Raw genomic sequence first — 22,088 nt, forward strand, 5'->3', positions numbered from 1 at the left:
CATTATATTACTAATGTAATACCTTCTATGTCCATCAGTGCTTTTAAAGTATCGATAAATATAATATCGCTCAGGCAGCCTATAATAATTAGTAAATCAAACATATTTCAGACAAGGATTTATTACCAGTTACCAGTGCATTAACTCAAAAGGTACGTGAATTCCTTGGCAGGAATATGAAAACATGTATAAAATATTTCACTTAGCAAATTTTAATAAAGAATACAAGTTTGCCAATACTACTGTGGTGTATGTGTAGTTTGCGTGCTTATATTTTGCTTTCGAGCTCGCAACAAGATAAATGAACACAATGGTGCATTAAAACAAACATTTATTGTTCATTTGACATTTACACTTCTTACAAGGAGAGACCACCATTATCTTTACTAAAATATATTAATAGATCTGAGTGTATAAAGACATTTCATACAGAGGAAAGACAGAACTTAAAAAGATGTATTTTAAGACCCTGTAAGAAAAGCGCCCAGAGGCATAGAGGACTTGAACACCTTCATATTGTACATAAACTAACCCTAAATCTTCATATTTAGCCTAAAAGAAGCATTTGTATTTGTAATTAAGAATGCCTACATTCGGTATTTGTGCACAAGCATTAAATTTAAGCCTATCCATATGCTTTAACACAATGTCATAAGTGTTCCTCTAATAAAGGGACATTCAAGAGATGAGTGTAGATATAAATTATACTTTATACTAGTTGCATACTCCTATACAGACATGTATTATTCAACGCATTAGTACAGTACATTTCAAGGCCTCTGAGACAATCATGTACCGTTTAGAAAGAAAGCTGTTTTGCACGTAAGAGGAACACTGTCCATCGTGAAGGCAAAGCCAGAGGTATGTAAAACGTTTGCAGTAACAAGGACAACCATGATGTGATTCCCCAGTTTCCTTTCCCACCCACCACAACATAAATAGAATACAGTGTATATTAAGAAAAATGTGATGTGCTCTGTAATGAGAGCCCACAATAGTGTGCCTAAAGGTTGTCCAAAGATTGATTAAAACTAACTATTGACATCATGGTTTGTATTGTAAAAGCGTGATTTCTGTGATGCAGAAAAAAAACTCACATAGCCTAAAAGTATATTATGAACCTTTTTTGTTCTTGTTGCCAAAATCAAAAAATAAAAAGGGTTCTGCCAGGATGACACGCCCATCTATCTTTAAAAAAGAAAAAAAAAAAAACAGGGCAAAGATAGCATTTCGCTTACAGGCATTAAGGGTTGGGATTCTGGTCCATTTTGGCAAAAAAGAAAAACAAAAAATGAAGAAAGAAACGAGGAGGATTGTCAGCATGCAACTGAAAGGAACAGCATGTTCACAGAAAGGTGATCTTTCTCTGTTCAATCCCAACCATCCATTAGTGGAGCCTTTTTCCTCCTCTGCTCAGGCATTACTTAAACTGCAACACACAGAAGAAAAATGACAGATGAAGATAAGATTCACCAATACATCGAATCTCATTTTCACATATGCAACACACAGCCCTCTCTTCACAAGCCTTACTGTGGTTTTGGGTGGTATGTAGGGTTTCTGGGCCAACGCAGGTTTCTTCATGAGAGCCGGTTTGGAGGGTTTTGGTGACATGGTGACACGATGGGGTAGCGACGAGGTGTCACCGTTCCCCTCAGAAACCTGCTCTAGAGGAACTCCGGCCAGCTCGTAGTGCTTCTTCCTCAGCTCGCCCAAACGCAGACGCTCGTTCTCCAAGTGAGTTTCTAATTCCAGCACCTTCACCTGAGGGGCAGGAGATAAACAATCACCACTGACAATGGAACTCATCTGAGCGCCAAACTCTGAAAAAAAATATCTTCCTGATCTCAACGTTAAAAACAGATCACAGAAATACGACATGACCTGTGTCATGTAAAGGAGACTTTAAGTCAGCGAGCGAATGTTTTCAGTCTCTGACATATAAAATATCAAAGGTGAGGCACATACACTTGCAGCCTGTTGCAATCACACTTTAAACCTCTTACAGTCCCAGAGCCATGACTTACCTGTGACTCCATTTCTTCCTTTCTCAACTTAATGAGGGACATCCCAGAGAAGTCCATGGTGTCTGCACATGAAAAGTGTTCAACAGAGGTCTTAGACAGATGTTCGTCAGAGTGATCAAGTACACAGATCAAACCGCAAACTCACCTTTCTCCTCCAGGTTCTCCTGGCCTGTCCTGGTGGAAGCCACCACATTAGCTGCCATTTCATTCACATGGCGAGAAGCCTGCTGGAGAACCGGCAGCTTCTTACTGCTGCGGTCTGCTTTGACCTGAGTGCAGAGGAGAGCGCTTGCGTGAGACCAGATGTCACAGTTTAGAAAATAACAAAGTCATTCACAGACTCCAATTATACCGTCAATGTGCTAAGTGTTTTGCAAGAGGTAATAATGGAGAGTTACATGAGCAAAAACTGCCTGATAATTAAATGCAATATGTTAACAGAGAGCAACTCTGTTATACGTGATATTCACACCTTGGTAATTAGCAGAACATAATGTAGAATACAGCATACATATTTTGTTGGTAATGACAAAATGCCTCAATAGGTTTTTAATCATTGTATTTTTCTTGGAAATTACATTATTACCTTTGAAGCAGCCACCAGCTGTGCTGTGCTAGCAGCGATCTCGTGGGAGCAGACAATCAACTCTTCGTACTTGCCAGTGTGCAGCACCACCTTATCAGCAGACTCCCTGTGAGGAAGCAGGTAAGCAGACACAACACCTCTTCAACTCACTTAACTGGTTCTGCACACTGGCTAATGGCTGAGTCATTCCAGGTGCCACACATAACATTTTAACATAAAATCGCCACAAAGGTTAGTTCCGAGTCATGAGTATAATTACAGCCAATCATAAAGGCCATCAGCAGGAATAACAACAACCTCTTCTAGCTTTTACATAGCCAGTACATGTTGTGCTGAAGTGTCAGAATTTGTTCAAAATATGCGGCTTATCCGTCAGGGTCGGGGGGGCTGGAGTCTCTCCCAGCTGACTATGGGCGAGGAGCGGGGTTCACCCTGGACTGGTTGCCTGTCAATTGCTGGGCTGACACACAGACAGACAACCACACGCACACACTCACACATAGGTAGAGTAGCCAATTAACCTAATGTGCATGTTTTTGGGATTGTGGGAGGAAGCCGGAGTACCCAGAGAAAACCCACGCAGGCACAGGGGGAACATGCAAACTCATCACAGAAGGGCCCAAACCAGGATTCAAACATGAAACCCTCTTGCTGTGAGGTGACAGTGCCCACCACCACACCACCGTGCCGCCCGATGTTTGGGGGCAGCCGTAGGCCTAGAGGTTGGAGAAGTGGCTTGTGATCGGAAGGTCGCCGGTTCGATTTCCCCCACTGGATGGGCAGGGAAAAATTGGGTGTGCGGTGAAGTGATAAATGCGAAAAATGCTCCCCCATTCCATTAGCTGGCTGATGTGCCCTTGAGCAAGGCACTTAACCCCCAATTTGCTCCCCAGGCGGTTGATAGTTGCAGCCCACTGCACTCCTGTGTGTTTCACTGCATGTAATTTGCTGGGTGTTGCATGTGTGTGTTCAACTAAAGATGGGTTAAATGCAGAAGACATTTATATTGCCAATAAAGCGATTCTTCTTCTTCTTCTTAAAAATGCCACATGAAATGCATTTAAAAGATATAAGATTATAAGCTGTAATATCCTGCATAACTTACACCATCTCTGTGGCTCCCCATCCGACAGCCTTGGCAGCAGAGATGAGTCCCTCAGTCCAGCGAGAGTTCCTGGCATAGAACTCCTTAATGGTGGCTGCACCCTTAACAAGCAAAAAATAAAAAAAAACAAAACAAAGCAGTGCAGTTAGTCCATTTTGTTGTTTTTCTGAATGGAGCAGAACAGCCCGTGGTTTCATCTCAGAAACAAAAGCTGTTGAACTCAAACAAGCTGCCAGTTTTAGATTCGAAATTAGAACAGGGTGACTCACCCTCCCACTCTCGACAATCTCCTTTTGTAAGTCTGTAGAGGCTATGATCAGCAAGCGGATGGCCTGCAGAAGAGTGGGTGATAACAGGAGAGAATCAAGAAGTAAAAGACAAAAACATGCATGTTCATTAGGATGCTTTTTTTAAAAAAAAATAGGGATATATGTAGGGTAGGCTATGGCGAAACAATACATCAGTTGAAACATCAGATTACAGTACCTTCATCAGGTCTGTGCAACTGTAGAGGATTCTGTAAGAGAGTGAAAACGCAGGGTTAAAACAAAATGTTCACAGTGATTTACTGGTGGTGACGAGAAACAAAAGGGGCACAGAGGATGACAGGCAACAAAGACAGACGTTGCAATGATTTTGGTTTTTGGCTTCATAAATTACAATACAGTGATTGCTTTGATCAGAGATTTAAAAATCCGAAAGACAATGACTGTCACATCCCCAGCCTGATCGTAACGGATGATGCATCGTGCTACGAGTTGATGTTTAACTAACTTAGATAAAGTCCCAAAACAAGAACAAACCTTTCGTTGACCTCCAGTTTTATTCCCGTCGTGTCCTTTCGTGCCTGATTCATCATTTCCTGAATTCAGCAACATATATGACATTTATCAGTTACAACGGATAAACTGGACATTGTCACAGGTAAAGCCATATAGATAACAGTATCTTAGAGCCGGATTTGCACCACTTACGTCAATCCTGCGGACTGCTTCCTCAATAGCTGCAGATGTTGCCGCCATTTCCTTATCGACTAGATCTCCCAGCTCTTCCTGACGAACGTCCATGCCTTTTGGCCGCAGCTCCTGGATATAACAAGATGGAAAATTGTTAGTAATGATAAAGAAAAATACAAGTGAAAGCACTTAAAACAACAATTTGATTGATCTGATATCCAGAAAAAAATATTAATATAATTACAAAAATATCCATACACTGTATAAGAAGACACTGATGTCTTTACACCGTTCATAAGTGAGGAGGTCGTACCAAACGCTTTTTGTGAATTACTTCTTTCGAAGAGGGAAGCTAAAATGTTATCAGTAATTCATCACCCACTGACATCGAGTCACAACATCTTTCTTGAGTGATAATTTATTTTTGGCCTCCTTGGAAGCAAAAAATGACACAACCGAGAGTTCATCTCACATTAATGTGAGGGTTGGATTGCTGATGGATGTTAACCTTGATGTCCCTGAAACAAGTAGTGGTATGTATGATGGGGCAGCGGCCCAAGCTTTCCACTTCTGGTAGAAAGAAATGTTTACCACAGCTTGGTATTAGAGCAGGGGGAGAGATGTTGTCGTGGTGGAGCAGATGGAAGACAAAGTATTATTTGTAATTTCATCTTTGATTTATTTTCTGCTGCAGCAGTGTCTGCAAGCAGCACACTGTCAGAAAAGTGTATTTATTTGATTAATATACTGGAAATGACTAGAAGTTTCAGAGTACATTCAATAATAACAAAACAAAGACAGGCACTCTGTGTTAAAGTCTCTCACCTGGCCCAAATGCAGGATCTTTTGAATGACTATGCGAATGGAGGCCGGGTCTGCCCTCTGGAGGGTGGTCTTGGACTTCAGGTCCTTGAAGAACTGCAGACTCTGAGTGGCGCAGCCTCTGCAGTTCTCTGTCAGTTCTGCAGGGTGGAGAAGGACAGGGATCCAGTGAACCTCTTTAAATGTTTCTTGAAATATTTGAATATGAAGTTTTCAATCAAAGCAGGGAAAATATATATAGATGTATGGCTTGGCTAATACATACTTAATATAACTACAAGTGTAACTGCTGGTGTAACACCAAGGAAGTAATACGTGATATTCCTTACTGTCTGCATGGTCAGTGGGTGCCATGTGTGCAGTGGCGCTGCCGTTGATGATTGTATCCGCAGCCAAGTGGGAGAACTGGGTCAGAGCCCTCAGCAGGCCCCCAGCATCTGGTTACAAGAGCAATTTGCCACATTAACAAGCACAAGAAACCAGCAAGAAACTGCCATGAGGTCAGCGGGACTGAGTTGAATCAGAAGCAGAGCAAACTTACCACCCATGTTACGCAAATAATCTGCATGGCCCCTTTTCATTTTATCTATGGAGCCCAGAGTGGCCTCGGCTCGGCTTACGAGGTAATCTGTGTTTGGGAAACAAACAGAGGATTAAAAAAAACCAAAACAAAACACAACATATGTTTTCTTAATGTCCATAACAGACAATATACAGTATATGATCAACCAGACAGGATCATGGTCTCTGTAGCACTCACACACTTCAGTCTATGACTGTTGGGAAACAATAAGAGTCAGGGTCTGACCTGGAGAACTTGTGCAGCGTACATGGAGAGGGTCGTCTAACTTAGCAACAGCATCTTGGATGATGTTCTCAGCCTCTGCGACGGTGCCCTGCAGCAGAGCAAACTGCTCCTCCAGAAGCTTCTGCCTCAGCTTCTCCTCCTGACTTGCCTACATGCACACAAATACACATTCAGACACATATACTCACACAAATGTTTTTACTACATGTTGATGACAGGAGCCTTTGAGCCATCTTTGTACAAAATATGAAAAGAAATGATTCAAGCCATTTCCTTTTCATCTATTCGTTACAGTAGAATCAGATGGCAGAGCATGTGTCACCAACCAGCTTGGACTCAGCATGTTTTCTGAAATGCCTTAAAAGCTGATTATGAGTCATAGTTTGATGAGGTGCATACAGTGCAAGTGTAAACTGCACATCAGTGAGTCGACTAACGTAGTTCTAACAAAGCGATTCTGAGTATCATCTTAGAGTAACTATTAGAATATTACAATACATGCAAAAATAGCCATTGCTCAAATATGCACAGTCATCCTTGGGACATGTCCACTAAAAGTCAGTGCTATTGAAAAAGGTATGTTTCTCATTTATGTATTATTGTAATGTGATACCATTTGAGTGCTTTAATCTTGAGCCTGCGTTCTCTTCCTTAAGGAGGCAGCTGAATACTACCAACTGTGTTGAATGGAGATTTATGTGTTGTTCACACTGCTGAGCTCGGCTCCACTGTCCTGACTGACCTTCTCCTGCAGTTTGCCCTGCAGCTCTCCCAGCTCCCTGCTGTTCCTCTCTCGCTCCTGCTGAAGTGATGACTGCTGCACCTGCGCAGCCTGCCGCAGAGACGACAGCTCCGCCTCCTTCTCGCTCACAGATCGCATCAGACGCTCCTTCTCTGCCTGCAGAGCTGTCATTGAGCTGCTCACTTGCTCCGACGCCTGGCAAAAAGAGAAAGAGCGACGAGGTTGGAGCCAGATGACGCAGATGGCGGCGAGTGTCGGACGAAAAAGTCCATCCGGAAATGTGTGACATGCCTCAAACCGCCAAACGCAGCACTGATGAGGAGGAGCTGAATGATGGTGAATGAGATAACCATGACTTAGCATTCAGACTCCTCATCAGTGTTGTGTTTGGCGGCTTGAGGCATGTCACACACTTCCGGATGGACTTTATTCGTCAAGGTCATTGCTGCGTTTAACATAACAGATGCACACTCACCTTCTCGCTGCTCTGCACGGTGGCCTTCATGCGCGCCACGTCTGCCATCTTCTCCTCGAGCTCTCTCTTCAGTTTCTCCATTTCAAACTTCTGCTCCTCCAGCTACAGTGACAACAAAATCACATCATTTACTTAATTCTACAGGTCACAGCTGCCTTTAAATCTATATGTTCTTTTTAAAGGAAATCATCATCACCAACCCTCATGTCAGCTTCCTGTTTTATTCGATCAATCTCAAATGATAGCTGCTGTTTGGTCCTCTCCACCTCTTCTTGGGTCTGCTGGGTTGCTGACAGCATCTTCACAGTGTCTGCACTCTGTCAGCACATTAATGCTTTTAGTCGTTACCACACATAATTTAAAACAAACATCTCTGGACTGGCGTACAGTCCGTCTATACCTTCCGAAGTAGTTCGGCATGGCTGGCCACCAGCTCTGTGTGCTTCTCCTTCAGCTTATTGTACCGCTGCTCAGTGGCTTGTGATCTTTCTGCACAGCGAAGAGAGACAACAGCATTATTGTGTGCAGCGTGACCACCTTTTGACCATATATATGAAAGGGAGCTTTCACTGCATCTCTTACTTTCTGCTTCGATGAAGGTGCTCTGTAGGCTCTCATGTTCTGCATTACGGCGACGCGTAGCCTCCAGCTCCATTCGCAGTTGCTCATTTTCCACAAGGGCACGTTGTTTCTGTGCACGCTGCTCCTCGAGTTCTGCCTCCAAACTGTTGATCTGGGACTTCAACTGAGTGATATAACGTTGAGCCTTCAGCGGGGGAAAAGAGACTTTAGAAACAATCCACTGGTGCTGCTGCAAATGCAGTCTGTTCAATATGATTCAATATTCAACATAACAATCTTGAATTTTCCTTATCATTTAGCATCCATCTTTACAAAGACCACCAGATGATCTATTGATACAGGCCAAATTCTCATCTCTTCTTCTGATCTATCACTCATTTACAAAAAAAACTGAAAACAGAATAAACTGCAGAAAGAGGAGGAATGACAAGCAAAAAAGGAGTTGATGTGTGATAGCATTGGATCTGGGGACACCAAAACTCTCAACTGGACACTCATGTCTCATTCAGGGGATACTTGCCACATTCCACACATCAGGAGCAGCATTTGCATCCACCCAACACATAACCCAGATTCCTTTCCTCAGACATAATAATGCCCTCTTACTGTCACGTACGTATATCCTATGCACACGCAAAACAAAGTCTGAAACCTAAGCAGCAAGTGATTCAGTCCTACCAGTCCCTACCTCTGCTTTGACTTTTTCCAGCTCTGCTCTCAACAACTCCAGGTCCCGCTTCAGACTCTCTATCTGCAGATCCCTGGCAGACATAAAACACAAAGTTACAATGGGCTGGCACAGATAGCATATTCTTCACTGACAATCACAGGATACAGCGTAAAATACCCACGCTCACCTGTCATCGAAGCCCCCATTTGGAGGTCCAAACGCCTGATCAAATATGTCCAACTGTTGAGAAATAAAATGAGACATAGCTTACACAGGGTCACAGTACTACTGCATCAGCACTTGTGTGAGTGAGTCTATACAGAATACTGTATACATAGGCGCTGTACCTGTGGCTGTGCCTGCATGCTGGACGTTGAGACGTCGCTGACCTCGATGAGCGGCTCGGGTTCGTCGTCATCGTCGTCTTGTTGCTCTGGTTCGTCCTCATCAGGTATGACCACCACTGGCTTCACATGCTTTGCCAGAGAGGCGGCGTGCAAAAAGTTAGGCGGGGACTGACAAGGAGACAAAGGAAGAGTAGGCATCGGTTAAACCTTTACACTATTGTGCACTGTCTACGTACGTAAGCCAATAAGCCAAATTTCCCAGTTTGTAGCCAACACTGGCAGTATTCGGTTTACAGTGAAGTCTCAGACATCCAAGATGGAGGCTGCGACTCAGCACTGAAGTCATCCCACCGCTACCCAACCCTCTGTGCTCTTACATCAGGCAGTTTGGGGATCTGGATCAGTCTCTTGAAGTACAGCATGTCTCTGGCTTTATTGAAGAAGGACTTAAGGCTGTGGGGAGAAGGACAACAAATTAAAACATACAATACACAGCATGTGTAGTACAGACTCATGTTTCTGCTATGTTTCATATTATATTTTCTAGAATTGTTATGGATGGCATGCGTTTCATCACCACGGGCAGGTAAAGCACACTCATGTAAGACACATGTAGCGTCAGGTAAAACAATACATCATCTTTGATAAATACATTATATCTGACTCTAACCGCACCATCACCCCCAACTCTGTAGACTCCTGTCTGAACTCAGACATGTATGAATCTCTGACAGTGATACACCACAAAGGGTGGGGGGATGGGGAGCAGCGCTTTGCATAGTTCAAAGAGCCGTGGTGACTGGGTGAGGCAGGATTATGTTGCACACTTCCTTTGGTAAAAGTGAGTCTCTCTCATTTGATACAGTCTCACTGACATGTAGCCTGAGGCTGAAGATAACCTACCTGTGGAACTGGTCATGGAAACGTTCACGGTGTCCTTGTAAGGTATCAGCAGGGAGACCTGAAATCCAAACATTGTAGTTTTTACTATTAGACAATAATTTGAGATACATGAATAATCTCAAGGCTTAAATCATTTTCACGGATACCTGTTCATTTAACTGATAAATGCAAGATTTGGCAAAGTTCTCCCAGAGTTTACAGGCTAAGGGTTTGCTAAATTGTTTTTTTTGTGTTTAACAATAGTCCTTACAGGCATGCAGCTTGAACAGCAGCTTGACGGTGAAGTGGTATAGGTGACTGCAGTCCTGGACAACTTGGATGAGTGGAGCCAGCCGGCACTGGCCTGATGTGAGGGTGGAGACGGCGATGGATGTGTTGAGCTGTCGGATCACTGGGAGAGAGATTAGAGACAAGAGCACACAGTACATGTCAACAATCCCAAAAGTAAATTTTGTTGTTTACTTTTTTTTTTTTTTTTTTTTTTTTTTTGGGTGGTGGGTGGATTTCTGTCCTGTGGCACCATTTAGACACCGGCCACTACATCTGGTCGTACTTGGATAACTGATAGAGGCAAACATAGGCTCTACTTTCACCCATTCTGTAAATCAGCCGGATGAAGACTTAGCGCTGATACCACTGGTTGAATAAAGTGCAGACTCTCCCATTGAATCAGTTACTGTTGCAGAGTTAGTTTTCACATTTGGTTCTCTTGTTACTTGAGCACTTAGCTGATTGCTGACGTAGCAACAATCCGTATTTTCTGCTTCCTACATGCAAACATTGTTAAGGAGATAATGAATCAGAAACATAGTTCTGAGACTGAGATGTCATATGCGAGTACATCTACAGAGTCTAGGTACACTTCTTTCAGCAGCACAATGGCATAATTTGTTTATAATGTTGACACATGATCCCTGGCCTCCATCCTAAAAGCCTGGGAGGAGCATAACAGTGCAGTTAAACTGGAGGAAATCAACAAATACTCTCTAATTGCAGGCATTTCCTCATCAGTTTAAACAAATTTAGGATTTAGGAAAACAGGATTAAAACTAGATCAACTGACTGAAACCACTTTTAAAAAATGGACTAGAGTCCATGTGAAAACAGGCAGGAGGTGAACTGCTATGATAACTCTTTCTTAAAAGGCTCTTAGCTTTTCTACATTAATAGATAATGTTAGCAGGCTGCAGCCCTTTAGTGTAGCTCAAGTTTCATTTCCTTGGAAGAGCAGGATGGGGGGGAAAGGTGGGAGGAGGGTTTGTTTTTCTCCTCACCTGTCTCGGCCAACCTCAGCTCTGAATCCATGTAATCGAACACCTCAACCGTGAGCTGGAACCTGCAGAAGAGAAGTTGATACCTTTGTTAGATAGAAAAGAGGGCCCCACTCAGAACCAATGATGATGTGACCCTGTGAAATGAGATGAGCACCAGGCCTTCTCAGTTCATTTTTTGGATTTGTGTGGCAGCGGTTATGCACATGACTGATGGGGATTGGGATTTAAGGTTAAACAGACACATTTCGAAAAAGACACTTTCTGCAGTATTTGGAAACTCACACATTATTAATGTCTGTTCCTGCAGTGCGCTCCAGGACTTCATCTGTCACCTCCAGGTTTGGTGGGATTTCCGAGTGCTGCCGAGGTACATATTTGGAGTTTAGTGCCTGTTCCCACTCACAGTGTAAATTGCGAATATTTTGTCATTAAGTGACATCCTGTGTGGTGTCGTATATGATCAGGGATGCTCTCACCTTAATATGAAACTCCATCTTTGTGCAGAGCAGCTTGGTGTACACAGCCACCAGCTGTCCATATCTGTCATGAAGGTTGCCCTGGGCACAACAGGACCAGAGAAGGGAGACACACAAATAAGAACAGATTAAGCTTTACTGTCCCTTTCTTAAAGGATATTAATTCAAGATCTACAGGGAATCCAGTGGGCCACAAATGTATCTATTTCTATTGCATTTTTAAAAATAATTTTTTAAATATTAAAAAAAAAAATGTAGAAACTCACCCACAGTTGTCCGATTTCAACTAGAGAACTGTGATGCCTCATGCAGTCTTGTAGAACCTGTTGAAGGTGACATATTGAATGAACACCTGTAGTAAAACTCACATCAGAATAATTTCTGACAAAGAAGTCTCATTTTATTTCCCTGTGTTTTTAAAAAATGAAAAGCACCTTTGGTTTTGTTTCACAATCTTTGTCAGTTCACCAGAGCAGGAGGGACTACGGTTAAATGTTATCCAGGGACCTAAACTCTTAGTGTGTAGATTAAAAATATACCGTTTTAGATTTCACTACCAGCTATAGTAGAACGAGGGTGAAAGTCAGTATTAAAAAATATACAAGTGAAAGTCAATATTCAACTTAAGAACATGATTTTATCATTCTAACAAAACTGTTTATGTCTTAATTATTTTTCTTACTCCGTGATGCTGCAACCGTCAGGTCTTTGATAACTCAACAACTCCACTCATCTTAGCATGAGATACTAACAGTAAGACGAGTGTACTTGGTGCCTTACATTGCGGTGTCCATCCCGCAGGATTTTGTGCAGTACGTGGCAGAACTTCCAGCTGAGGATGGAGCTGCTGGCCAGAGGGAAGCCCAGAGCGTAGGACCAGAAGGTGTAGGCTCCCTTCTCCCTGTGAGTCCCCAGGATGATTCCTGACGTCGTGTTGTTAGGGAAAAACAAAGTACGACAGGGCTGCTGGCACCAACACGGGCCACTTCCTGCACAACGCCGCAATGAAATGACAGGCAGGTTGCCATGTGGTGATATGCCAGCTCGGGCCTTCTTCTGTATGTATCCATGTATGTCCCAGTGCTTCCCATCTCCTTTTCTCTATGTGGTATCTCATTGTTTTACATTTGTGAATTATGACTGCTGTTGTTAGATCCCACCCCCATATTCTAGTCAAACAGGAAATTAATAACTTAACTTAATAACGCATTTTAGCTGTGCTGACAATGAAGGTAAATGACAACAAAACATCTGTGTGAAAACAGAGACTCTAATAGTTTATCATTTGCCTTATATATAAATGAACTTACAAGCTAGAATGTAAAGGCAGCAGCACACATTAATGATTGAAAAAGAACAGAAAATCTCCACTGATTTAAGTTTGAAAATTAGATTTCTTGCAAAGGATACGTCGTGCATGTTTCTCCTTCACAGGTGACTCCGTGGAGTTGATGGCTTTGCTGATGCTGCTCAGCTGGGTAGAGAGGAGAGGAATTAATCTTAGATATTGGAAGGTTTGTTCCTCCAGCCACACAAGCACCGGTCGTAGGGCTTACAATAAAGGCAACGACAAACACACAAGTCATGAGAAAGTAAATATAGACCAGGAGTCAAAGAAATGATAACAGGCAGCTCTGCAATGATAGGAATCAGAGAAACAAAGACTCTGCACTGTGTACACAGTGAGGTACAAATGGACTCTCTCCTTAAGTTTAGTCTAATTTGAACTGAAACAAGAACAGCCAGTAATACAGCATGAGCTAAAAGCAAGACTTGCTGTGCGGCATTTAGTTTTATGTCTTTGTCATCTACAGGAGCTCAGATCAAAGAGAACAAATCTGCATTGATAGACAACATCTTTAATTATCCTCCCAATGATGAACCTGAGTGGGTTATGGCAACCACAGCACACACAAAAAAAACCTGTCCAGCAGGTAAAACAAGTGTTGCAGGAAGGGAGAGACAGGGAAGCACACGTAGTCTGGATCTCCACACTGTTGGATGTGTGTCCCCATGGACTTTCACCAATTTCAATGATGCTCAGATACAGTACACCACAGCCACAAAGCCATATGATAGCTGCCTGGTATGGTCATGTTGCACAGCAGTGGTCTTGTCATGGTCAATTAAATTACAGTTCAGAGACTTTCTGTCCTTAGATTGGGAAGGTTATACTCCTTGTGCCCACTCTGCTTTAGTGATTTTGAAGAATAAACCGAGCCTCCAGGGTCTCCAGGGTTGTTGTTTGGACACTCACCATGCACTGTAAAGTGAAGGTTATTCTTTCAGGAATGATCTCAAAGGCTAATTGATTTCCAAGTTGCAAGAATTTTTAATTAATTTCAGAATCAGAATTCCTTTAACCATAGTTACATGATATAAACCATGTTCAGACCGACAACACAGCAGAGGGATGCAGAACAATAAAAATCAAACACGCCTGACCACGATGTCGCCTTTTGGGATCATGCAAGAGATCTAAATAGACTCACTGACACATAATGATTATATAATGATCAAAGCTGCAGTTAGACAGCAGCACAATTACTCCCGGACTGCTGCGACGCCACCCACAGCTAAACCAGGCATATAATGTGTGAGCTGTGCCTCACCTTAAGTCACAATTCATGGCTATGTTTTACATGAAGGAAGTGTGCTGATAAAGTAATCAGCACTTGGCTGACTGACTCTCTTGTACTGGTGTGTTGCAATCAACCAGACCTGCTGGTCTGTCTTAAAACCTGCTGGGGAAAAAAAAACATTACTCATAGATATCATTTTTAGAATCATCCCAAAGTGTTTAGCCATAATTATTTTTATATTTCAGGTCTTTAAACCATTGCCAATTCACACAAAAACAAGGAAAACTACAACAGAAATGTAACACAAATGCATATCTTTTTTGTGCCTTGTGTCCTCTTAACACATCTGCTGAGGCCTATGCTATCTGTATAATGCTCATAAGCCAGCTTCGCCGCCATAGTATTACATAAGGGACTAATCCTACATAGAGTTCAGGCATGAAAGCAGCAAAATCTTCAGTCTCAGCCTCTCTTTTATAACAGTCTTTCCCAAAGTATCTTCCTATAAAAAAGGCTCCTTAAAGTATAATGTGCAATATTTACACATTGAAAGATCTAAAATATATTATATATATATATATAGATAGATGGATAGATAGATAGATAGATTGTGTAGTTAGATTCTTCCAAATGTTTCCAACAAGGTTAAAACCTGGAGAAATCTGTAATTTTGCGTTTCATTCGTTTGCCTACAGTCACTACAACCGGAAGAGTGAGGAAAGAATTCAGCCAATGTGATTAAATGTTACATGCAAAAACCTTTGATTTAGAGACCTTTGGTGGCAGAAATGACAAGCTGTGCATTTAAACATGAATGTGTATCCTTAATGTGCATTTGAAGTAACACACAGATAGCAGCACAAGACCCTGGTTCACTGTGTGTTGGCCTCTTTGTTTGAAACCTAATCACATATCAGTAGAAGAGGCACCAAATCTCACAAAACCGTATGAAGGCTCTTTAATGCCTCACAAAACTTGGGAGTCCCCACCCCAACCCAAACACACACACACACACACAACCACCAAAACATACCAGTACATGGCTACAACACAAAGCACAGAGGGGCTACTGTGGTATCTTGGGGGGGGTGTTACTGCTTAATGGGAGACTCCCCCCGCCTGCTTCTGACGCAAATGAACGGATAGTCCCTCGTTTACACAGGGCATGTGCAGTGGGCTAGCATGGAGGCCTGCTCGACAATGAGGGGCTTGTTTGGGGAGGAAGGCTGACAGCTGGGGTAGAAGATTGGGTTGGATGGGGGCCGCGCTCTGGCACACAGAGCCTGGCACTGACGCCTCAACAGATGGCTGCTGAGCAGCGAGGCTGCAGGGAGACTCTCATAGTACATTCAGAATGGCTGTCAGTCAGAGAGCAGCGAGAGCACGAGGAAAGCGACAGAAAGGAGAAGGACATCGAATGAAGGACAAGAGGTGGACGGTGATCAAATACTACATACTTTTTACTGTGTACTGGAATGCAGCTTTTTGGGAAACAATAGCTGATTTCAGTGTCACTCACTGGAGCACTCCACATACTCTTACATGTCCTTGCTCAAGGCTACTGCAGAAGTAATGGGCACTGGCAGCATGGACATCAAACTACAGCAGCAAACCTTCATTTACTAACAAGACTGCATTATAGAAACTGGCAACCTGCCAGTTATTTTCTGTATAAACTGTCCATTAACCATCATAAAACAGTGTTTTGTCCAAGGGATTAATCAACTAATCATGAGCGCTCTAATTATTCGTCAGCTTAGCTTAAACTTATTCTTTGTACGGTTCTGCTCCTACACATGATATAGGCTCTACTATCAAGCCTCACATCATTCTACACACAGGTTACACCCTAACACACAAAAACAGATTAGCATTTACTTAATGCCATGGTCAAAGGTAAGTCAGATGAAATCCAAACTGTTTACTGACAGGGCAATTCGGTCCAAGTGCTGCAGACATGCTGACGCTGTCGACTTGTGCGGCTGCAAGACAAGTTAGTGCTGCATCTGGTTCAAGCGTCGGTAAATCCTCTGACCAGCAGAGAGGAGAAGTGAGAGGGAGGGAAAGCCTGGACTAATCCCAGAGGCCTGCCATAAGGTCTACTGCCAGCTAGCATTACTGTCTCCATACACTCCCTACACCACAGCCTACACCCTGCATGCTGCAATAACACCTCCGGCCCTGAGGCGTCTCTGCTTACCTTGTCATCTTTGCCTTTCAGCAGGGTGTCCATGTGCTTGGATATCCTGGTGCGGCAGAGTAAGTGAAGTTAATGAATCCAATGCATCAACGCAACACCTGAGCTGCATCTCACTACACATAATGCCCCGAAGCGAGAGCACTTATTGCAAGTCCTTATCAGCTTAATTCAACAGACTGCTGCTGGGGGATCTGGATAACAAGGTCACACAAACACAGCTCACAGCCATTAGCCAAGGTTAGCTAAGTGAAGAGTTAAATATCCTTGACCCTTTTCCACTTGGATTTACAAGATGTGTCAATTTAATATTCTTTTCTCATATCGAATGAGTTATTTGGGGATTTTATTAACTTCTTATTGTGCTGCTTCCCTCCTCACCCGCAGTGTCTTTGTCCCTTTTCTGATTAAAATAGCACAGCCTCTCCCACATCAACAAAGGCCCACACAGGATATCTTTTCCTGTTCAGCTTCAAGCTACTCAGTCCTAACCGGACACTGAACATATCAAGGTGATGCACGAATATGACATCTTCAAAATGTGTATGGGAGGCTAAAAGGACTCTAACAGCCCAGGAACCACACGTGATGTTCATCTGATGTTCTGCAAAGTTTAACCCCTCTGATTATGTTCCACAGAAGTGAGAATAGAAATCATAACTATCATCAAGTTCATCTGTTTAAAAGGACATAGCTGAATGTCAGACTCCTATTAAGACCCAAACATGGCAACAGCTATAGGGCAAACTCACAAACACTCATGGCAAATAAGATCCACATTTTGTCACAAAATCCTGTTCACATTTATAAGACAAAGTTGTCGCAATTGTGGTATGACTCTCAATTTTAGAGAGAAAGATCATTTTTGCATTTTGGTTTCACTGAAAATAGACAAAAAGGTGATACAGATTTTGCAGTTTGCCACCAATAATATTTCAATTAATTGTTCAGCCTTACTGCATGGATAAAGCTCATGTTTAATTACTATTAGATTATGTCTCACTTTCACGTCTTAATTAAATTATGAATACTAAAATTTTTTGTCTGACATTTTGCAGGGCTCGTTAAGTTATCTCGTGATCCACATGATGTTCCTGATTATGCACATTAGCTGTTTAAAATGACGTGAGCAGAAAACATCTTACATGTACCACAGCACAGATACATTATTATGACTGCATTGTGTTTAGGCCAATCACTTTCCCACTGCAAAAAAAACATCACTTAACACAGACACAATTTTATTAGAGTGTGTGAAACAATCGTAACCAAGGTGCTTTTAATTTCCTCTCTGCTCCCACTCAGTAGCTGTGTTTACACTGTGGGACTCCCATCCCCACCCCAGCCCCTTTTGCTGCCTCATGGGCGCTCACTCAGGCAACAGGAGTGAGGAAAAGCAAACACTACAGACACACACAAACACACTGGACGCTGTGTGAGACGTTTCACCTTGGTACCAAGGTCAACATAAAGAGGAGAGCACGGAGAGGCGAGTGAGAGTGTGGCGCACAAGAGGCATTTCAATCAGTGTACGGGATGATTCAGCAGCACTGAGGAATAACAATCCTCAAGAGAAATAACAGTCTAATAAGAGAAACATACAGGCTCCCTCCTCCACATGGGAGTCTTTTAAATACAACAGGTTACACTCAAACCAGGAGCTGCATAGTTGTGTTGTTTAGTCAGTACACAACTGCAACTATTTGAGTCTCCATATCCACTGAAGTACTTGTAGTGAAGTGCCAATCAGGAGGCGGTCAAGAGCTGTACAATAAAGTTTCTGGTTAGCCAATCAGGAGCCAGGATTCTCGCTCTCACTGCCCACTTCATTTGCATGTTTCCCAGTGGATTCATCTGAGGCGAGCAGTGGTGAGTTGATCTGAGGCTGCACACTGCGACAGACAGTCAGACACTTTAACAAGGACGCCTGTTGAAAAGCAGTAAATCTAATAAATCGCTTGTCCTTTACTTAAGACATGGTGAGGCAACAATGCCTTGTTTTGAAATAAAACTGTGACTACTTGTTGCCATTTGCTGTTAATTCAGGGCTACAAATGTGCAGCAGGAAGGAGACTGGGCAAAAGAAAGAGATTATTTAATTATGGTTATGGCTACAATATTATAATTAATTATAAGTTATTTTGTGTAGTAGAAGGGGCACAGAGGACAGACAGCCAAGGGTTTGAACAGCCGAGCTCCACCTCTTTCCTTGACTTCAAAAGCTAATAAAACATTGACAAGCAGTCGACAGCCAACGTGAGAAAGGCTCAGCCCATTTCAGATAACAAAATACCAAAAGTACTGAAAGTCTCACCTCAACAGGCAGCTGTTTCACAGTTTGTTTAGTTACTCAACCTCATTTGAGTCATACTTCCATGTCAGACTGGGCTGTGTGTGCTTCACTTCACTTGAAGCAGCTCCACAACCTGCCAGTTCGTCCTTGGCAGATGTAAGCATTTAGTCAACAACGCTGTCTACATCAAAGTGTCTTACTCAGGCCTGAAGGCGCAGAGCATGGTTTACTTTCCAGATGACAGTGCAGCGAGTTAAGCAACCAGCAGCCACAAAGCACCTGTTGTTGTATGAAACAAACCTCGTTCCTTCAGCGCGCACACACATTTTCAAAAGACACTCAATCAGATGTCTTAGTACTCCACAAGGGCAAAATTTAAGCTTTTTCCGGTTTCCTGAGCGCAATATCCAGCGAACAGGCTGCTTGAAACAGAAAGCAACGTCTGTACAGGAGGAAAGGTGGCCAAACAGGAAGGACTAGATCAGTGAGGACAGATTTCAGAGTGGAATGAATGGTCCGACTATGCAGAACCCCGGACTGTGAGGACTGCATTACGCATAAATGGTCAAATCTCTCAGAAGTGACCATTTTGAGATGCTGATGGCTCACGTCTAAGACACTGTGAAATAAGTTTGTCTTGATGTGGCTCTTCGGAAATTAAATAAATAAATAAAATAAAGTTGCAACATTTCATGATAGATCCTGTTTGTGGATTACACACATTTTAAAACAGGGCTTGTACAAACTGGCGCCATGGTTGGACTTCATTGTTGCTGTTTCTTTTGTTAGTTTGTTTTTTTGTTTGTTTTTTGAAGCAGACGCCTTCAGTTTAAACACGCATATCACAACATTTAATTGCCAAGTCAGTCTGTTAATAGGAGATGTGGCCTGTGCAGTAGCTGCACTTTTACCACCGGGGCGCGAATGCAACGCCAGGTTTTCTCATCCCACAGAGAAGAACATGAGGCCGACGAGCCCCCGCAGTGTTCTTACCTGCTGCTTGTCGAAATGCTCCCTCTCCGCTCCGAGGTTGGCCTCAACCCGCCGGCTTTTCACCCGAGTGGGCACCTGCCTTATGCTGTTCATCCTCTAGTTGTGGACAATGACGGTTTTGAGCAGGAGAGAGAACTATTTAATCTTTCCACACAGAAAGCAGACACCAAAAGCGTCCGGGCGAGAGGAAATGTCACCGTTGTCTCCTCCTATCGGGACTCCACAGTCTCTGTCTACGGGCTGGGGACATTTCCGAGCGGCGGCTTCATGACTGCTGATGCGTCGCGAATGAAGGAGGAAGAGCAAATGCGAGCGAGCGTGTTCGCCTTGTGTTACGTGGATGGGTCCTCCCACAAGGTAGAAGAAGACAACATCATCGTCATCTTCATCATCACCGTCGTGTCTTTTCCTGCCGCCGACATCCTCCCACACGCATGTCTGTTTTTTTTTACAGCTGCGCTCATCACAGATAAGACGAGCGCTTTAAATCCGCTTTTCCTTTATTTTATATTTCGTTTTTGTTTTGTTGCTATGCTTACCTGTCTGTCTCTCTCAGCGCCAGACAATGACGTCACTGTAGTGAGTTGGGATTATTTCAGCGTTTTTCCTCCCTTTTCCCCTCTCTTAATCCCGAGATTGCATCTGTTGTTGTTTTTTTAATTTTATTTTACAATAACAGTTGAAGCAGCGATGACATAAACCAGGAAATGAAGCTGAAGGTTAAGATCAGAGGATGTGACTGCATTTGGGTACCCTGCTGTGACACGAGGAAAATATGAATCAGGATATTCACTCGAAACTACAGCTTTATGTGGGAGCATCACATTAGTCGCCATATCTAGAGGCTAAAACAAACAGTGTTGTAAAGCAGCCGTGCTTAAAATCAATTTCTCATGCCTGATCAGTTTATGTGGTTGCATAGATAAAGCATGCAGGTAATACTGGTGATCTTTCTACTGGAAATCTTTCAGGATGACTCAGTGGCCTCGAGTCTGACAGAAAAAGCAGATCAGCGAGTGAAAATGATAAAATTGCGATAAGAGTTTTATAAATTTGTATAGACGGTGTCCTGTAAACATTTCTGATAAATTCACTGAGGGACTTTTGTCTCAGCTGCAGCTGCTTCATTAGACACACAGGTTTTAAAGTGTTAGTAATGAACTGGTCATTCCAATTCATCTCCTCTGTTGTTTGGATTTAAGAAAAGACATATTCTAAAGGATTTTGTTCTTAATTTGTTTTATTTGGGCTTTTATCTTCTTCAGTGGATTCTGGGTTTGTACCATGTAGTGCCTCATGCTTTGCCCAATTTTACTTGACATGGCTGGGTAACCGTATGACCTGAGGTATGTGGAATAACTCGTTTTGTTTGTCTCAGTCACGGTTTCTTTCACCTTTAATCATTTCAGCTTCAGGCGGCGCATTCAGAGGCAAATCAATTCAAACTATAGTTTTTCTTCATGGAGGTGCAAACCTTCCGGGCCACAGGTTATCAGCGTTGTTGCAGCTCAGGTGCACTTCTTCAGCCCCTCATCAACAGCAACTGCTCAGACAGCAGCCAGGCTAGCACAGGAAAATTTTAACCTCTGTCCGCATCTCAGTCCTCTTCAAGGTTGTAAGACTGGAATAGCATGTTTGTTGCACCGGGTGGAGTACAGACCACAATGTTTTGTTCCCAGGTATGCAGGTGAAGGAAACAGAAGGGCGGATGGGACATCAGGAGATGGGAACAAAAGAACATGTTTGCCCTGCAGGGCAAACAGGCTCTTTCACATTTTTCCTTACTGGCTCCACACTGCAACACTGCCTACGTATTCTCAACCTGTCTCTGAGAGGCCCGAATGACATCCATGGATAGATTACAGCATGACACTCACCGTGTGAAAAGACAGTGACTGACGTAGTTATGAGCGATAAGTCATGTGAGACCTGTGCTCATTGCATGGGTCAGTGGATAGTAATCAAAAAGCAGCTACTCCACAAAGGTGCTTTTTGTGTTATCAGTCTGAAACCTGTTTAAAACCTTGTTGTTATATCACTTTGTAAAGCACTAGGTGTTGCTTTTACATGACATGGCGCTCCGCAGAAAGACAGTTCATTGTTTAACTGACTGAGAATCAACACAGACATTCTTTAAATGCTTCACAGTGGTCCCACTCCTAAAGGGTCTGTATTAGTCACACAGCCTATCACGAAGCATTAAGAGATAAACGTTTGCTGACACATGACTATCGAGTTCTCTTTACAAAT

At 42.9% G+C, this 22,088-nt stretch overlaps 1 protein-coding gene across 1 annotated transcript; it reads right to left on the reverse strand.

Moving 5' to 3' along the window:
* Window positions 1-314: 314 nt before the first annotated feature.
* hip1rb (huntingtin interacting protein 1 related b) lies at window positions 315-20,193 on the reverse strand. Its single transcript, XM_046387500.1, has 32 exons — window positions 19,839-20,193; window positions 13,184-13,247; window positions 12,554-12,696; window positions 12,040-12,096; window positions 11,774-11,854; window positions 11,580-11,656; window positions 11,298-11,359; window positions 10,274-10,414; window positions 10,024-10,081; window positions 9,498-9,573; window positions 9,121-9,288; window positions 8,961-9,013; window positions 8,792-8,864; window positions 8,104-8,287; window positions 7,922-8,010; window positions 7,722-7,838; window positions 7,522-7,623; window positions 7,047-7,241; window positions 6,305-6,452; window positions 6,038-6,124; window positions 5,826-5,933; window positions 5,500-5,636; window positions 4,693-4,803; window positions 4,522-4,580; window positions 4,205-4,235; window positions 3,988-4,050; window positions 3,719-3,819; window positions 2,614-2,719; window positions 2,173-2,296; window positions 2,028-2,089; window positions 1,534-1,764; window positions 315-1,429 (listed from the first exon to the last, which is right to left on the reverse strand). Exons 1-32 carry the CDS (start codon window positions 19,929-19,931, stop codon window positions 1,421-1,423), a joined length of 3,210 nt encoding a protein of 1,069 aa, XP_046243456.1. The 5' UTR covers window positions 19,932-20,193; the 3' UTR covers window positions 315-1,420.
* Between the last annotated feature and the right edge of the window lie 1,895 nt (window positions 20,194-22,088).

This window comes from Scatophagus argus, chromosome 4, assembly GCF_020382885.2.
Source record: "Scatophagus argus isolate fScaArg1 chromosome 4, fScaArg1.pri, whole genome shotgun sequence".
NCBI classification, from domain to species: Eukaryota; Metazoa; Chordata; class Actinopteri; family Scatophagidae; genus Scatophagus; species Scatophagus argus.